Genomic DNA, 18,838 nt, shown 5'->3' with positions numbered 1-18,838 from the left:
GCGAACAAGGAGTGACTAATTCTCAATCAATTGAAAATTAACTTAATTCTCAATCAGGCCATAAGACCAAATTGTAAGTGAAACTTATAAGTAGCTCAAATCATAAATCAAATCCAACAACATGGGTCGTTTTTCTCGGTTGCAACAGACGATACAACTTATAACTGAGACGAATTTACCAAACGATCTAACTGAGAATTAGCAAAACGGGTGAAGAGTAAAAGGGCAAAAGAGACATAGGGAAGATTCTTATAAATATATGTAGAGAGAGACAGCGAATCGGGTCTGTCCGGGGATGGCGATCTTCCGTCAAGCCGTTAGGCTCCTGCGCCGGCGGTCGACACTTGAGGCGGCAGGCTCGCCTCTGTTGGGATCCCGCAGCACCGCCGTTGGCTTCGCACACCTGCGGTCGGCGAGACTTTCCCATCCACCACCTTCTACAGCATCTCCTCGCTTCTTGTCCACCAATGAACCCAGCAGCAGCGGGGTAGATTCCGTGAGTTCTCCCTGCACAAAGTTTTTAATTTTATCCCGACAAAGAGCTGGCCAGTGTTGGCTCGCTTGTTAGATCTGCAGGTCGATTTGCGTTGAAATCATACCCATACGCTATTGCGATTAGGTCGAACCATAGATTACATGATGAGTCGGCTTTCTAATCAAATAAAAGAACAACATCCTTTACTTTATTCCGGAACCATACCAATCTATCAATTCATAACGTACCCTCCCTAGATTATTAGAGTGTTCTTTTTAGGCAGCTTGCAAGAAACTAATTAGCAGCAAGTAGTCTAGCGCATTCTTGTTCCGAGCCAGAAGAAACCTATTTTGGTGGAAGTTATAAAAAAAATCTCAGGTCTATCTATTGGTTTGATTTGGTTTTTTTCTCGTAAGGGGGAACGGAAACCTGGCATCTGCATACAGAGATGCACACAACCTTGCTTATTCATGGTGCAAATTCTAGAACATTGATTTAATTTGTATCTCCTTTTCAATTTGTTTTATCTCTTCTTTTGAAGAAGGTAGAATTTGGTTAAGAGTGAGTAGCCTGTATATTGATATGCAAATCCATTGTGTTTGTATCTTTGTCGTTTGATTCACTACTACTAATTAATCTAGAGGTTCGGCACTTCTCGGTTGTCTTCTAAGTTCTAAAGCAAAGATACTTTTACCATAAACCATTTTCTTTTTCACAAAACATTTGTGGAGTGAAGCCAATGTCCATGCCCTCCTCCTGCTCCTCTTTGCACAGTAAGGGCAACTTCAACGCGGGCGCTATCAGTCGACGCTAGGATGAAAATCCCGGCCAATCGACAGTTTCGTTGCTAAATCCCGGGAGCAGGCTCAGCATCGACGCAAAAGTTTACGCCGGGCGCTTGCCTAGTTTTTTCACAACAAACTGCTTCTCTTTCCTCCTTTAGCGCCCTTAAATTAGCGATTGGCATTGGGGACAGAACTTGTTTTCCCGGCGCTAGGTGAGCCTGCATCGGTTATCTAAGCTTAAGCGCCTACATAAGAGTCCATGCATTGTACATGCCCTAAGCAGCTTACAGCTAATCTAGCATCGAATGAGACATGACAAAACACATGTATACGGACCTGGCCCAAGTCACCCAACTTGAGGCTGAATCTGTCTATTTATAAAAGATTTATCACGTTTAAATAGCAGTGAAATGAAATACTAGTAGTAATTATCCTCCAAGGAGATAGTCTCAACTTTTTAGTCGAAACAAAACGGCAGGGGGATGAGTGATAACCAAATTCCAGCAATAACAGTGTCTCCTTTTGGCCAGGGAGGGTGGGTTTTTTTTCGAAATGTGCTGGTGGTTTTCTGTTGAGATCTTGTCCCATTTGCCTGGGAATAGGTTGAATTTACCTGGACAATTGCCGCACACCAAATCGTGGTGACCTTGGCTTGCAAGATGTTGCAACTGAATCCATGTATAGCACGATGCTAGCTGAATAGGTTCAGGTTTCTAAAACCTTCCTTGTACATTGTATATGATTCGTGTATAAATACATGCACCCGGCACCACGATTTGGTGTGTGGCAATTGTCCAGATATTCTCTTTCTATAGTACCCTAGCTGATACATCATCGAGAAACAAACAACTTTTTTATTAATAGATTAATACTGCCTTGTTTGGGATGTCAAATGCTTTGTTTGTGTATGTGTGAAAGATGACATAATTTTATGCCTACTGATGAAAGAGAAACAAACAAGTCGGAACATCTCTGAAATCCGAATGTTGAGTGACCGCTTTGGAATGCTGATTGATAAGATCATTAATTGATTCTGCAGTAAACACCAAATCTACAGTATTCATGCTTAGGATCAGAAGAATCTATTCTTTAGGATCATTCTGGAAGTGATCATTTACTTATTTAATAAAAATACGTGTTTTTCCTGTGGTCTGGGTGACTATATAGTGATCTTTCCTAAACTTCCTTGGATCAGTGTGACTATTCTTCTACGGAGTACTTTAAGATGAGCACGTGATGTTTTTATTTATCTGCACACTAAACTATTGATCACAGGGATGGTGTGCACGGGGTTTGTCGTAGTTTCGTCACAGTTTAATCGAAGAGAGCGGACCAGGTGACTTAATCTCTGCGTGTAAGCTGCTGATTAGGCGGCTGGTTCCTCAGTACCTTTACAAGTTAAGCTATCAAATATGCCGAGGACTGTCAAAGAAAAGCAATGCGTTTTATCTTTTGTGGCAATTCATTTGTCAAAATTGGTGTCATTACGAAGCAGGCAGCATCCCTGAATGGGCTAGTTCACTACGGGAAAATCAGGCGCTGCCGTGCAGCCAAGCTTTGCCGTGAGCTGCTGCACGGCAAAGATTTCTTTGCCGTGCGTAGCAAGAAGAGCCCACGGCAACGCAAAAATGCACGGCAAAGAATGAGAGCAGCGCACGGCAAAGAAACATAGCACGGCAAAGAAAGATATGGCGCACGGCAAAGTAGTTCCTCACGGCAAAGAATGGGAGCAGCGCACGGCAAAGATTTTAAGACGGCAAAGTCCCTGCAAGCCGCACGGCAAAGAAACAGCGCACGGCAAAGGCAAAAATGCACTGCCGTGTCCCGCCCCTTTGCCGTGCAGACAGACCAGTTGCACGGCAAAGGGTCCTTTGCCGTGCGCTTCTCCCTTTGCCGTGCGCCAATATACATTTTATTTGTTTTTCTAACTATTTTATTTCATCTACTACTTATATTTATTTTGTTAATTAGTTTTTCTTTTTGATGACTATTTATTACACTATGTGAAATACAAAATTAGTCTCCATGCTCATCCCCCACATATATCAGGGTTCCGGTGCTCCGGCGGCCGTCCCCCTCCTTCCCCCCCAAAACAGCGGGACGGCGGGTCTACCCCCTAGATTTCTCCGCGCGAGGTTCCACCAATATACCTTTTCATAGGTTTAGGTTTGTTTAGTCCATGGACATATGGAAAACCATGTGTGGTACCCTTTGGCACAGTCTAGCCCCCGATATACCCGCGGCGGGACACTTCACCGTACACGTCCAGGAATCTGTTAAGTGTTATCGCCCGAAGGTGAGGAATGTCAGACCGGGGATCCATGCCATGCACCATTTGGTGAATTACACCTAGCATCACACTTTGAAACATAGAATAGGTCCACATGCAAGGTTTGGTGGGGTTCCGGTGCTCCGGCGGTCGTTATCCCCCTCCTCCCCCCAAAACAGCGGAACGCGTGCCCCGGCGGGTCTACCCCCCTAGATTTCTCCGCGCGAGGGTGCACCAATGTAACTTTTCATTCTTTTAGGTTTGTTTAGTACATATACACATGGAGAACCAATATTGGGACCCTTTGGCACATATACCCGAAGCTAGAGCCATTATCGCACGATCGACGGTGTGCCTGATCTACTGGTTAGGGTTAGGTGTAGGGTTAGGGCTAGGGTTTAGGGGCTAGGGCTAGGGTTTAGGTTAAAGGGTAAGTATTTATGGTTAGGTATAGGTTTAGGGTTTAGGGTTATGGTTAGGGTTTATGATGCATGGTTCTGCAGCTCCGGCGTCGTGGTTTAGGGATTTAGAGGGGTTTAGGGCTCGAAGCCTCCCCAGTTTAGGGTTTAGGGTTTAGGGGAGCTACTTTTGCACCATTACACCTTGCACCACACTTTGAAACATATCATAGGTCCACATGCAAGGTTTGGTGGGGTTCCGGTGCTCCGGCGGTCGTTATCCCCCTCCTCCCCCCAAAACAGCGGAACGCGTGCCCCGGCGGGTCTACCCCCCTAGATTTCTCCGCGCGAGGGTGCACCAATGTAACTTTTCATTCTTTTAGGTTTGTTTAGTACATATACACATGGAGAACCAATATTGGGACCCTTTGGCACATATACCCGCAGCTAGAGCCATTATCACACGATCGACGGTGTGCCTGATCTACTGGTTAGGGTTAGGTGTAGGGTTAGGGCTAGGGTTTAGGGTTTAGGGGAGCTACTTTTGCACCATTAGACCTTGCACCACACTTTGACACATATCATAGGCCCACATGCAAGATTTGGTGGGGTTCCGGTGCTCCGGCGGTCGTTCTCCCCCTCCTCCCCCCAAAACAGCGGAACGTGTGCCCCGGCGGGTCTACCCCCCTAGATTTCTCCGCGCGAGGGTGCACCAATGTAACTTTTCATTCTTTTAGGTTTGTTTAGGACATATACACATGGAGAACCAAGATTGGGACCCTTTGGCACATACATACCCGCAGCTCGAGCCATTATCACATGATCGAGGGTGTGCCTGATCTACTGGTTAGGGTTTGGTGTAGGGTTAGGGCTAGGGTCTAGGGGGTAGGGCTAGGGTTTAGGTTCAATGTAAGTATTTATGGTTAGGTATAGGTTTAGGGTTTAGGGTTAGGGTTAGGGTTTATGATGCATGGTTCTGCAGCTCCGGCGTCGTGGTTTAGGGTTTTAGAGGGGTTTTAGTGCTCGAAGCCTCCCCAGTTTAGGGTTTAGGGTTTAGGGGAGATACTTTTGCAGCATTAGACCTTGCACCACACTTTGACACATATCATAGGCCCACATGCAAGATTTGGTGGGGTTCCGGTGCTCCGGCGGTCGTTCTCCCCCTCCTCCCCCCAAAACAGCGGAACGTGTGCCCCGGCGGGTCTACCCCCCTAGATTTCTCCGCGCGAGGGTGCACCAATGTAACTTTTCATTCTTTTAGGTTTGTATAGGACATATACACATGGATAACCAAGATTGGGACCCTTTGGCACATACATACCCGCAGCTCGAGCCATTATCACATGATCGAGGGTGTGCCTGATCTACTGGTTAGGGTTAGGTGTAGGGTTAGGGCTAGGGTCTAGGGTTTAGGGGAGCTACTTTTGCACCATTAGACCTTGCACCACACTTTGACACATATCATAGGCCCACATGCAAGATTTGGTGGGGTTCCGGTGCTCCGGCGGTCGTTCTCCCCCTCCTCCCCCCAAAACAGCGGAACGTGTGCCCCGGCGGGTCTACCCCCCTAGATTTCTCCGCGCGAGGGTGCAGCAATGTAACTTTTCATTCTTTTAGGTTTGTTTAGGACATATACACATGGATAACCAAGATTGGGACCCTTTGGCACATACATACCCGCAGCTCGAGCCATTATCACATGATCGAGGGTGTGCCTGATCTACTGGTTAGGGTTAGGTGTAGGGTTAGGGCTAGGGTCTAGGGGGTAGGGGAGCTACTTTTGCACCATTAGACCTTGCACCACACTTTGACACATATCATAGGCCCACATGCAAGATTTGGTGGGGTTCCGGTGCTCCGGCGGTCGTTCTCCCCCTCCTCCCCCCAAAACAGCGGAACGTGTGCCCCGGCGGGTCTACCCCCCTAGATTTCTCCGCGCGAGGGTGCACCAATGTAACTTTTCATTCTTTTAGGTTTGTTTAGGACATATACACATGGAGAACCAAGATTGGGACCCTTTGGCACATACATACCCGCAGCTCGAGCCATTATCACATGATCGAGGGTGTGCCTGATCTACTGGTTAGTGTTTGGTGTAGGGTTAGGGCTAGGGTCTAGGGGGTAGGGCTAGGGTTTAGGTTCAATGTAAGTATTTATGGTTAGGTATAGGTTTAGGGTTTAGGGTTAGGGTTAGGGTTTATGATGCATGGTTCTGCAGCTCCGGCGTCGTGGTTTAGGGATTTAGAGGGGTTTAGGGCTCGAAGCCTCCCCAGTTTAGGGTTTAGGGTATAGGGGAGCTACTTTTGCACCATTAGACCTTGCACCACACTTTGACACATATCATAGGTCCACATGCAAGATTTGGTGGGGTTCCGGTGCTCCGGCGGTCGTTCTCCCCCTCTTCCCCCCAAAACAGCGGAACGTGTGCCCCGACGGGTCTACCCCCCTAGATTTCTCCGCGCTAGGGTGCACCAATGTACTTTTTCATTCTATTAGCTTTGTTTAGGACATATACACATGGAGAACCAAGATTGGGACCCTTTGGCACATGGTAGCCTCCGGCGGTTGTTCTCCCCCTCGTCACCTCAAAACAGCGGTATTGTGTGTGCACCGACAATTATTGTTAGGATTTAGGCGATCGAGTTTTGCACCCCTATAGTTATAAGAAAACATGGTAAGAACATTATTAAAAAGTACTCATGCATGTTGGAAAAACAGGTTTAATGTAATTTGAAATAAAACTAAATTTTCACATATGAAAATTGAAATGGTAAAATAAAAAAACGTTGCCGTGCACTAGCGCACGGCAAAGCTCAAGGGCGCACGGCAAAGAGCCGTTGCCGCAAGGCAAAGGGCTCTGCCGCACGGCAAAGAGCTCTGGCGCACGGCAAAGCCTCTGCCGCACGGCAAAGGTCATTGCGCGCACGGCAAAGCCTCTGCCGCACGGCAAAGGGCCAATAATTGACCCTTATCGTCCCGACCACAGCCTCCACACGCGCGCCTCCCACCTCTCTGCATCCTCTCCAACGCCGCCGCCGCCCACGCCTCACCTCCGCCGACGCCGCCGCCGCCCACGCCTCACCTCCGCCGCCCACGCCTCACCTCCGCCGCCGCCGCCACACCTCCGCCGCCCACACCTCCGCCGCCGCCGTCCGCTGCCCCGCCCACGCCTCACCTCTCTCCCCACCCTCCCGAGCCCCACCCGCGCCGCCGGAGTCGCCCACGCCGCCACCGCCGCAGGCCCCTCCCCTGGCTGCTGCTGCCGCGCGCCCCCGGGTGCTCTCGGCGGCTCGCGCGCCGGCCAGCTGCTGCTCGCGCGCCGGCCCCCTCCTCCACCTCGGGCCCTGCCCTCCTCCTCCACCTCGGCCGACTGCCCCCCTCCTCCACCTCGGTCCCTGCATTGAAGCTTTTGAGGTTTGCACGATCTATACATTTTAGTTGTATTTAGTCTATTTTAGTTGTGTGGATTCACTCACTTTAGTTTGTATCTAGTCTAATTTAAAAATATCTAAAACGTTTTACGTTGATGCATGGAGTGAGTAATATGTAAGAAATTAAGACGCACACGTATATATATATTGCTATCTAAAGCAAGCAAGTGCACCCTGCTTTCGATTTGGATGTTCTTCCTTTGTGCACTGATAATGTAAACGCCACCAAAAGCACGTAGCCGACGCGCCTAATTAACACCATTCGTGCACGCCGGCTCCGAGCTCCGTCACGTCATGTGCTACGTACGCGGCTTAGTTTGCGAGAGGGAAATGCATGGTATGTGATGATGTGCTCGAGCCCTCTCGGCGGCATTGATGATGGCAATTCAAGCACCTGTACTTCAGTTTCTTTAGAAGAGAAAATTAGAATTCGATCTATTGCCCACACGTGACACGTCGGTGTTAGTTTTGTGGGTTGCGCCGGGGTTGTCGTGGCAACTCAGACGGGAATTTGCCCACACCTGTACTTCAGTGCTAGAAATTATTTGTAATCGACCGGAGGGAGTAGCTCTTTAGGTTAGTTGTAGTTGTAATGTAGTGCTAAAAATTATTTGTTGGTAGTGATGTAGTGCTAGAAATTATTTGTAGGTTAGCTATGTAGGTAGTTAAAATAAATATGCATGCTAATTGTTGTAGTTTTTCTAATTATGCAGACGATGTTTCGAGGTGGACACAGGGGCCGGCGTTGTCGTGGTGCTTGAGGAGCGTTGCTCAGAGGGACCTTTTTTCGGAGTGGATTTTGCCGGAGGGTTGTTGATCTTCTTCGCCGGCTGTCGATCACGCTTCGAGGGTGAGAATCCATTCGCCTCTCTTGTACCTAGGTTTTTTTTTGTGTCTAGATCACCAAGTCTGTCGCGATACCTAGGCGTCTCTTCCCGACCGTAAGGGTTACGCGGATAAATATGCATTAGTGGTCTCGCATATTATGAACCGTAACTCTTACGGCATTTATCGGGACAGCCGGCGGATGCGTAGTTGGGTACGTTCTCCGTGCTCTACCCCGATCCGAGACAGGATTTCGGTAGCGCCTCCCCCTTGTTCTCCGGATGCACACCCCTCTCGGCTTTTTGCCGAGACGTGTATCGGGAGAGCAGCGGGGAGGTGCTGCCGAAATTCTGTCTCGGATCGGGGTAGAGCTGGGAGAACGTACTCAATCTACGGATCCGGCGGCTGCTAGGAGCCCACCTAGTAGAGTTTCAGGTTGATGCACGCGTAAAAAAAAATATATGATGCATTTATTTCCTATTTGATATATAAATGCTATGTTCGTCTGTTTTGTTGCTGATTAGAGGATGGATAATCGTGGCTGGATGTATGATGGCAGAATCAGTCAGTGGAACTATACTGATGAATGGGGAGAAAAGACCGAGCAGTTTGTGGATAGGGCGTTTGCCATCCCTAGCAGACCTATAAGTGTTTGGTGCCCTTGTAGTAAGTGCGCTAACCGAAAGGCACAGGACAAGGAAACTATGAGTATGCACCTGATCAAGTTTGGGTTCACACCGTCCTACAGGATTTGGACTTACCATGGAGAAAAGGCAAAGAAACGTGCTAGGAAGGAGGTGCGGCAGATTCAACCTAGGGGGAATATGACACTGGTTTTGATAGGTGCTTAGAAAACTTGGCTAATGGTAATGTGCCTGAAAGCCCTCATGTAGAGGTGGAGACACCTCAGGATGCAGAGACAAGTGAGGACCCGGAGGAAAACACAAAGGAGTATTATGAGGCTCTGTTTGCTTCGCAGAAACCCCTACATGAAAATACAGAGGTTACCCAACTAGATGCCATCGCTCGCCTTATGGCCTTGAAGTGTCATAGGAACTTGTGCAGAGATGGGTTCGATGAACTTCTGGTCATCGTAGGCAGCCTTCTGCCGAAAGGGCACCTCTTGCCGCAAAACTTCTACTATTCGACCAAATTGCTCAGTGACCTTAAGATGTCATCTCAGCAGATACACGCTTGTCCAAAGGGATGCATGCTATTCAGAGAGGAGCACGCCGACACAAATTATTGCATCAAATGCAATTCCTCTAGGTACTTTGAGGTAGACCACAATGGTGATGGTCAGAAGAGGCAAACCACGGTTGCCAAGAATATCCTCCGCTATCTTCCAGTTCTACCGAGGATCCAGCGGCTCTTCATGACCGAGGATACTGCCCAGCAGATGAGGTGGGCCGTGGAAGGAAACAGATACACCGACAAGATGATACATCCGTCGGATGGTACTGCATGGAAGAACTTTGTCAAGAAATTTCCACTGAAAGCAGGTGACCCGAGGAGCGTAGCAGTTGCGATATCAACCGATGGGTTCAATCCATATGGTATGTCGGCTGCAGTATACAGTTGTTGGCCAGTGTTTGTTATTCCCATGAACCTCCCCCCTGGCGTCTGCATGAGATCAGAGAACATGTTTGTGTCGATGATAATCCCAGGGCCCAAATACCCGGGTAAGAACATGAATGTGTACCTGGAACCGCTGGTGGATGACTTGGTTCGTGGCTGGGAAGGTCGCGGGATCCGAACATATGACGCATCAAAGAAGGAGTACTTCGATATGTATGTGTGGTACCACACGTCCCTGCATGACCTGCCAAAGACGTGCTTTGTTCTGCGGGTGGTGTACACATGGGAAGTGGCCTTGCCCACGATGTGAGGCAGGCCGTGACTTTCTTCTGGCTAAACAAGGGAGGCAAGTATTCATGCTTTGATGAAGCTCGACAGTTCCTTGAGCGGAGGCATGCATACAGGAGTGATGTAAAGAGCTTCAAGAAAGGCCGTGTTGTCCGTGGCCCGAATCCAATTCCGAAGACCGGAACGGAAATCAAGGCCGAGTTAGATGCTCTTAAGCCTAGCCCTGATGGGAATGGTTTCTTGGGATATGGGGAGACACACCAATGGACTCACAAGCCGTGCTTATGGAAGCTCCCTTACTTTGAGTTTCTCGAGCTCCCGCATAACATTGATGTAATGCACACCAAGAAGAATATCAGTGAAGCCATTTGGAGCACGATTGTGGACACCGAGAAGACGAAGGATAACATAAAGGCTCGAATTGATCAAGAAATGTGGTGCGATAGGCCGGAGTTGAACATGCAGCCACCTCATGGTGCCAAAAAAACTTGGACTAAGCCACACGCTCCGTTCTGTCTCACAAAGGCCCAAAAAAGGGAGGTCTTCCAATGGATGAAGGACTCCTTGTTTTTCCCTGATGGGTTCGCAGCCAACTGGATGAGGGGTCTGAACATTGAAACGTTGCGAGTACAAGGGCTGAAGAGTCATGACTACCACATATGGCTTGAGCGGATAATGCCGGTGATGATTCGAGGCTATGTCCCTGAGAAGACTTGGCGAGTGCTAGCGAGGTTGAGTTTTTTCTTCCGCCAGATTTGTGCTAGGGAGTTAGACACTAAAGTGATTGAGAAGCTGGATGAAGAGGCACCCGTGTTGCTTTGCGATCTAGAGAAGATCTTTCCTCCAGGGTTCTTTAATCCGATGCAACATATGATCCTGCACCTCGCGGAGGAATGCTTAAAGGGGGGGCCGAATTGGGGCCGTTGGCAGTTTGGTCCCGAGAGAGAAACACAAAAGCTTCGTCAAATGACTGGCAATAAATGCAAGATCGAAGCATCCATAGCCGAGGCAGTCCTGAACGTGGAGGTGGCAAACTTCACCACTAAGCACTATGATCCCAACATTCCCACAAAGCACAACCCGGTCCTCCGTTACAATGCCGCCAACAATGAAGAAGTACCCAAGCTTAGCATCTTCGTGGGGCTTGGTGGCAAGTCAAGTGGCTCGAAGCCGTACAGAACGGACCTGCAGGAGCGGACCTTGATCCACTCGTATGTCTTGAACACCATGGTCGAAGTGAAGCCGTACATCGAGTAAGTGCGAACCATTTAGTTATTCGCAAACATTCACTCGTATTTGCGTGGCTAACTCTTCCTCTTTTCATCGGTATAGGCAATTCAAGGCTATACATTGGAAGAATACCCACAGGGAGCCTACCCCGGAAGAATCCAAGCAAATTTTCGATAAGGGCGGCGGTTTCGGTTTTAGTAGCTGGTTCTGTAATTTGGTACTTTTCTGTCCCAAATTAGCTAGCACTTCCGACATTTATCGGTCATTTCTCGTTCTAAACTTCTCGTGCTAAACTTGTAGGCAAGAACTGACAAAGAGATGAAGTCAGAGCTAAGAAAAATTGCTAGGGGCTTTGACCATTCCCTCGAAGCGTTCAACTCCTATGACGTGAACGGGTATCGCTTCCAGACCCATAAATACACAACAAGCCGGCCCAACGCGAAGACAATAAATAGCGGGGTGGTATGTCAAGGTGACGATGGGCTCCATTACTATGGAAGAGTCGAGGGTATATACGAGCTGAATTACGGGTTTCAGAAAGGGCTAAATCCCGTCGTCTTCAAATGTCATTGGTTTGACCCACGTCGGGTGAGAAGGGATCCTGAAATTGGGTTGGTCGAAGTTGAGAGGAACTCTGTTTATAAGGGAGAGGATGTGTACATCTTGGCTACCCAGGCCTTTCAAGTATTCTATCTCCCGTACGCGTGCAGAAACCCGACAAAACGTCTACATGGATGGGATGTTGTGATGACGGTGCCTTCACGCAATAGGCCGCCCCCGCCAAACAAGGACGATTACCGCCGCGTAGACCCCTCAGCAAAGAGTGTCGAGTTCTATCAGGAAGAAGGGCTCCCCGGGCATTTCACAATCGCCTTGCCGACTATCGATGACATGGTCGTAGACGATGAACAAGAAGATGCGGGCATGGATGGGGACAATGCAGAAGATGAAACTGAGGATGTTTGTGCCCCGGAAGACCTGAGTTTGCTCGAGGCGTTCAGAGCAGGGATTGACCTCGATGCAGATGGACCACCTCCAGGTTTCATTGATGATTATTGGTTCGCCGAGCCTGATGACGATGATGAGACACGCGGTCCAATCACGGACGGCGACACAGGCTACTGATCTATGTAGTAGTAATTGTGAGGCTAGCTAGGTTATTTGTAATAACTCCGTGTAATAGAGATTGTCTAGCTAGGTTATTTGTAAGAACTCCGTGCTATGTTTGAGAGAACTCTATGCTTGCTATTTGTTGCTTCCACTAATTAATGTTCATCTTTTTGCATTATTGTTGCTTTCATTAATGTTCATCTACTTATATTTCTGTTGCTTTCACTAATATTTATCTCTTTACAATATTGCGTACTAATAAACCACTCTCTTCATTTGTGTTTGCAGGTGATTGAAGCATGCCGCCAAAAAAAAAGGGTGGCGGTCTTAAAAAGAAGCTCAAGGACTTGGTAGGTGTAGGGACTTCGAGGCGGGGCCGACCTACTAGCCCCCCTCCTAGCCCCCTCCTGTCGCTACCACAGCGCGGCCGCGTAGGAAGAATGTGACGCGGGTACTCACTCCTAGTCCTAGCCCCCCTCCCGCAGCCGATGATGATGACGAGGAGGAGGACCAGGAGCACCACGGGGGTGGGGAGGACCAGGAGGAGGAGGAGGTGGGTGGGGAGGACCAGGAGGAGGAGGTGGGTGGGGAGGACCAGGAGGAGGAGGGGGACGAGGAGGAGCTCTCGGAGGATGAGGGGTTGGGGAACTTAGTGTTCGATCCTGATCAAAGCCTAGATTGGGTAGAGCCGGCGGATTACCAGTACGTTCCAGCTGTGGAGAGGCTGAGGCCACGTGATAGGAAGCCATATCGGCGTGGGATAACACAGCTCCCCGCGCTGAAGGCCTGGCGCTACAGGCACGTTGTTCTAGTGCCCTATGGAAGGAGGTACATGTTAATTTTTGGCATTTCGTTATCGCAATTTTGTCATTATCAAAATTATTATCACATACATATTGATGTTGTCGTTTCATGGTGCAGCTCGTTCAAGTATGAAGACCCGTCGCAGAGACCGCCACGTGGGTACTCGAACATCCTTGGGGGCCTACTTAGATGGTATTTCCCTGGGATAGTAAATTTCCCTACTGGTGGCTGCGACGTAGCTTGGAGGTGGGCGCACTACAGCCTCGCGGAAGATCCTATGGGCCGCGGCACCGCGGCGGATTTGGTTGTTGCCAAATTCTGGGTACGTGACTTTTGACTTCTTACCATTCATACACTCTCCTTGGTTCACAATAATTGCACTAATGCCCCTTGTTTTACCTATGTGCATGGTTGCAGAAATACTTCAAGAGGGCCGAGGGCAAGGAGACTGCGTGCGATGATGTCCTACACCAGCTTGCAAGGAAGAGGGTGACTGGCATGCACTACGAGGCACGTATTCAATGCGTCCGCGACTGGCACGCCGACCGCTTCGTCCACATGACTAAGGAGGACGCTCGCGACACGCTCATGCAGCCGTGGCAGTACATGCAGGTATTTGCATTTATGTGTTATTGATTTGCTTTATCGCCATGTAGTTTATTTTACCATAATGGGTTTATCTTGTGCATGTAGAACCCTCCTCAGTACGTCGGCAAGGACGATAGGTGCTTTCTTGCGATGGTCATGTGGTGGACATGCCCCCAGTACCTCAAGAAGCACGAGGAGGGCAAGAAGAAGCGGGCAGAGATGCGAGGTGGATCGCATATCCAAGGCAGCATCCCCCTCTCTCTTCACCTGCAGAACGAGGTGAGCAAATTAATGGTTCCTTCATTCTTTGAATTCATGTTATATATTTGTTAACTCCGCAAGGGTGTGCCACTTCACTTGATTACATGTTCTCTTTTGCAGGAACTCAGGACAGGAGCGAAGCCTAACGTCTTTGCCGTGCTAAAGAAGATGAAGCAAAGGAAGACGCCTGATCCTGAGACGGGGTCCGTGTGGGTTAACCCGCAATGCGAGACCCAGTGCACGTCGTATGTCTCCAAGTTCAAGCAGAAGTACGGCGCGGAGGCCAACCCAGAGGCCGAGGACTTTGACCCTGAGGTCGCGGTGCTTGCGGGAGAAGGCTTGAAGCATGGCCGCCTATGGTTTGGTGACGGGTGCGTCGACCCAGCGAAGGTTCCCTCTCTCCGCCAGATCCGTCGTGGTCGTAAGAGCGGCCAGCCTGAGGTAGAGCCCCGGCCACGGGCTTCGGATCTAGCTGTCGAGCGGTTACGGGTATGTTCTTCCTCGAGCCTCTACATTTCCTTTACATGCTTTCCATTGAAATGTTAATGACATCGCGGCAACACAACGTAGGAGGAGATGGCAGCGAAGGAGCAGGCGGCCCAGGAGCAAAGGGCGCACATGGAGCAGCAGATTCTGGAGTACCAGCAGCAGCACATACAGATGATGCAGCAGATGCAACAGCAGCAGCAGATGATGCAGCAGCAGCAGGCACAGATGAGCTGGCTGATGAGCCAGACGGTTCTATCTAGTCCACCGGGGAGTATTGCTGCTCCTCCACCTTACACCATGCCGTGGATGCCGCCACCGCCCACTCAGACCCCGGGGACACCTGTCACCGTGAACAACTTGAACATCATCCGGAGCATGAACCGCGGTGAGTCCTCTGGTGCCCAACCCGCTACTTGTACTTGTTCAAGTGTTCAATATGCAAATGTTCATTCCATCAACCTGCTTATAGATTATGTGTCACAAGGCAATGACGATGAGGCCGGCGGAAGCGGAGGAGGACAAGGTTGATGGCATGGTCTTCGTGCACTTTGTCGGTTTGTGTGCTTGTAATGGATTGTAATAATGGACATTGCACTATGGACTCCATGTAACTTGTGTGGATGGACTATGGACTCTATGTAACGGATTGTATGCATGAACTATGTGTTGCTCGACGTATTTGTGGTGTTGTTGATGTGTTTGGTGATCATATGTTGATAGTATGCTATATTTGTGAAATGCAATATTTAAACTGCAGGGATAAATGAAAAACAGCAAAAAAATGAAAAAATCAGGCCCCTTTGCCGACTTTTGGTCACTTTGCCGTGTGCACACGCACGGCAAAGGGGCCACGTGGCGCCCACCTGTGCGCCTGGGAGCCCCTGGGGGCGTGCCTGTAGGGGACTTTGCCGTGCGGAGCTCGCACGCACGGCAACGAATGCGCGCACGGCAAAGAGCAGGCCGCACGGCAATGTTAACGCGCACGGCAGCCCAGCGCGCGCACGGCAAAGTAAGCGTGCACGGCAAAGAGCCTGCCGCACGGCAGCCCAGCGCACGCACGGCAGCGTCCTTTGCCGTGCAAATTGTCGACGCGCACGGCAATGGTGCCGTTGCCGTCGGAAACTTTGCCGGGCGGTCTTTGCCGTGCGTCCACGCACGGCAATGTCTTTGCCGTGCAAACAAGGCCCTTTGCCGTGCGAATTGTCGCACGGCAGCGCCCTTCTTTCCCGTAGTGGTTGCAAGTATTTTTCACCTTACGTGCCGAAATTGGGAGTAGTATTTATTTACTAAGTAAAACATCAAACAAGATTGCCAATTGTTTGAAATGAACTCTTAAACTGCAGCAGCTTGAGATGCAAAAGGAGAAGATTAAGGAAGAGCTGATCAATATCTACGTCAGGATTCACTGCAAGGGCTCGGGCGCCCCTGATCCTTCGAAAGCAAAGGTCGAGCTGAACGAGGCACTTGGGAAGTGGGAAGCCAGCATGGAAAAAAGGTTTCGAGCCAGTTTTGTTTTAGCTTGATAAAATAGTTAGTTTACAGTTAACTATTAGTAGCAAGTTATTAATTTAGCATGTTTTGATAAATGCAGAACCAACATTGCGAGGGATATGGTGTCATCAGGTGAAGGTGGAGGAGGTGCAGGTAGCACTGGCTGGACGTCCCAGCAGATGTTGGATCGGGTGGCTGCTCCATTGGCCTTTGTCATCATGTTCTTGTATTGCTTGCACTGTCTATATCCTGGCTTTCCGCCCAGATCATCTCGTAGCTAAGTGCAGACAATTTTTTCCTTTATTTATTCTCTTTTCGTCAACTAAGAAAAATATAACATGACAACTCTACGAGAAGGTTGATGTCACTTCAATGTACATGTCCGTTTATATCTAGACAGTCCAGTCCAAAATCAATTGTATGATGGCCGTACCTTTGAAGCTTGTGACACACTTTACTTGTTGACCGGAAATTCAATTCGGCTCCCGGGTGCATATGCTCCCTATACAAAAAAACTTATGTTTTAAAATGTTAAAAAACTTTGACGAAAAATTCTACATGTACATCTCCATAATATATGTGCGTTTGTCAAATTTCGCGAGGAATCAAAATTTTTTGTGGCCTATGTAAAAAAGAAAAAAATTGTCTTATCAAAAGCCTTATTTTAAGCATTGAATTTTATCCTTTTTACACACGCCACACGACACACGCCACACGACAAGTCGGTTTTTCATGAAACGACTTTGTGAACGTGTAGCACGTGAAGATATAAGTGCGAATTTTTCGTTTCAACCTTTTTGAAATTTTAAAATATGTGTATCATGTATTTCAAAATAAAGAGAGCATATGCTCCCATGTGCCAAAACACCACCTTGTTGACCTGTTATATTATCAATTTCAGTTATACTAGGAAGTTTGCCGTGGAGGTTAGATTGTTTGTTAAAGCATTTTAGCTGAAGTATCATGTGGAAGCACTGATATAGAAACATAAAAGTGGTAATGTAGCCCCATGGTTCAGAATTCGTTTCCAACGCCTATAAGTATCGCTGAAAAAAGTAGAGCGATTTCCTCGCGAAAAAACACGAACGAGATATTATTTCTTAATAGGGATCTAAATTGTGGCAAGAAGTAGCAAAAGTGAAAGGATCAAACTCTGTGAGGGAAAGACAGAAGGATAAAAGCATAAAATCACTTGTTTGAAACATTTCAAAATAGCTTTTGCTATTAGAAGTTGTATTTCTGGTACTCAAAAAGGAGTTGGAAAAGAGGGAAGCACTAATCGTGAGACGATTAAAAAAGATGGCAGTATGGATTAAAAACACTGGATGGTCGTAGGGCGATGGAAAAAAAGAGAGTAGTACGCCAGTAGTAGTGCCTGAAGCACGGACACCTTGCACCGGTTGAAAGATATGGCATACAATGGAGCAAGTTTTTTTTAGAGATACTGGAAAGAAGTAAGCAGTATTTTCGTTAGCTAAAGAGACAGCGGATGGTGCAATACTTTTGTTTTTAGAGTTGTTATATAAGAAAACGACAGACAGTGGAGTAAGTATATTTTTTTGATGAGGGTATGTGATCAGGGACGTGCTGTTCTGGGAGCTGCTGCTGGCAGAATCGATAATGCGAGTGATGCTTTCCACATGGAGGATGTTGTTGTGTTGAAGGCGATCCAGGCGGCGGCGGATTGGGACGTGTCGGATATCTGGGTTGAGTCTGTTGCTCAGGTCCTTGTGGGTCCTTGTGCTCGGCGTCAATGGGAATGTGTTTGATCGTGCTACCAATGATGCTCTATTCAAAGCGATCAAGTCTTTTTCTGTATCAAACTTTAGCTCTTTTACTTTCCCATTTAGCCCACGGGCGTGTGTAACTCAGTTGCAAACGCTATTGCGATGTTTGGGGCAAAACTGGTGCATGTTCCATAGATTCTTTGGAATGGACATGTCCCTAGTTTTGCCCGTCGGTTGGTTGCCAGCGATTTTACTGTGCAGTCCGGGTAATATATCATGCTTTCCCAGTTCAAAAAAAAAAGTATATTTTTTCGATGGTACCGTAGAAGAACATAAAATTATTTTTCTCGGGTAAAAAAGGGGGTGAATGTTGGCTTTTTTGAGTTACCGTTGAAGAATTATGCACCGTTGAAGAATTACTGGCGGGTAATTACTGTCTAGCACCAAGAATGAGGTTGAAGATTCGTGCAAAAATTACCGCGTTTATGCGTTGTTGGAAAATTACCGTCGTAGAAATATGCGGTCTCGGATAATTACTATTAGGTAGTTAATGCCCTATGTCATAGTTGACATCGGCAACTTACTATTGACTTCAAGATTTCTAAAGAAATATTGTTTTTGGAAAAATATAGGTAGTTACCACCTCGCGAAAATATCTTGTTGACGTTCAAGATTCTACCGAGACTTCCAGGAAAAATATAGGTTCCTACAGCCTCGTAAAAAAATACTGTTGAAACTATGGTTGAGGTTGAAATCATCACGCTTATGCTCCATTGAGAAATTTCCATCGCAAAAATATGTGCCCTCGAATAACTACTATTAGATAGTTAAAGACATGTTTCATAGTTGACAACACCAAATCATTCAAGATTTGTACCAAGAAAATATTTTTGGAAAAAATATAGGTGTTACCGTCTCACCAAAAAGTTACTACTAAATACTCAACGTGAAAAATTACTGCAGGAACTAAATATTTCTGTCGACGAATTACTACGAAAAATTACTATCAGAACTTCAAAAAATTACTATCGAACGTTTAAAATCTAAAAAATTTAAACTAAATGGAGCATTGTTCACGTGCGTGAACCT

General features: G+C 47.8%; 1 protein-coding gene across 1 annotated transcript; it reads left to right on the top strand.

The window, feature by feature from the left end:
• Positions 1–248: 248 nt before the first annotated feature.
• LOC139831563 (uncharacterized) lies at positions 249–16,303 on the top strand. The gene is made up of 3 exons (XM_071820859.1): positions 249–496; positions 15,875–16,026; positions 16,123–16,303. The coding sequence occupies exons 1-3, from the start codon at positions 296–298 to the stop codon at positions 16,301–16,303; spliced, it is 534 nt and encodes a 177-aa protein (XP_071676960.1). The 5' UTR covers positions 249–295.
• Positions 16,304–18,838: the final 2,535 nt, after the last annotated feature.

The sequence above is a fragment of the Lolium perenne genome, chromosome 5 (genome assembly GCF_019359855.2).
Source record: "Lolium perenne isolate Kyuss_39 chromosome 5, Kyuss_2.0, whole genome shotgun sequence".
NCBI lineage: Eukaryota > Viridiplantae > Streptophyta > Magnoliopsida > Poales > Poaceae > Lolium > Lolium perenne.
The sequence above is the reverse complement of the archived record's forward strand: the minus strand, read 5'-3'. Positions and strand labels throughout refer to the sequence as shown.

Excerpts from the sequence above, each read along its gene's own strand:
- LOC139831563 (XM_071820859.1), top strand. The coding sequence starts at position 296 with ATGGCGATCTTCCGTCAAGCCGTTAGGCTCCTGCGCCGGCGGTCGACA. Across the intron at positions 497-15,874 it reads GCAGCAGCGGGGTAGATTCC|CAGCTTGAGATGCAAAAGGA; the intron begins GTGAGTTCTCCC and ends CTTAAACTGCAG. Across the intron at positions 16,027-16,122 it reads GAAGCCAGCATGGAAAAAAG|AACCAACATTGCGAGGGATA; the intron begins GTTTCGAGCCAG and ends TGATAAATGCAG.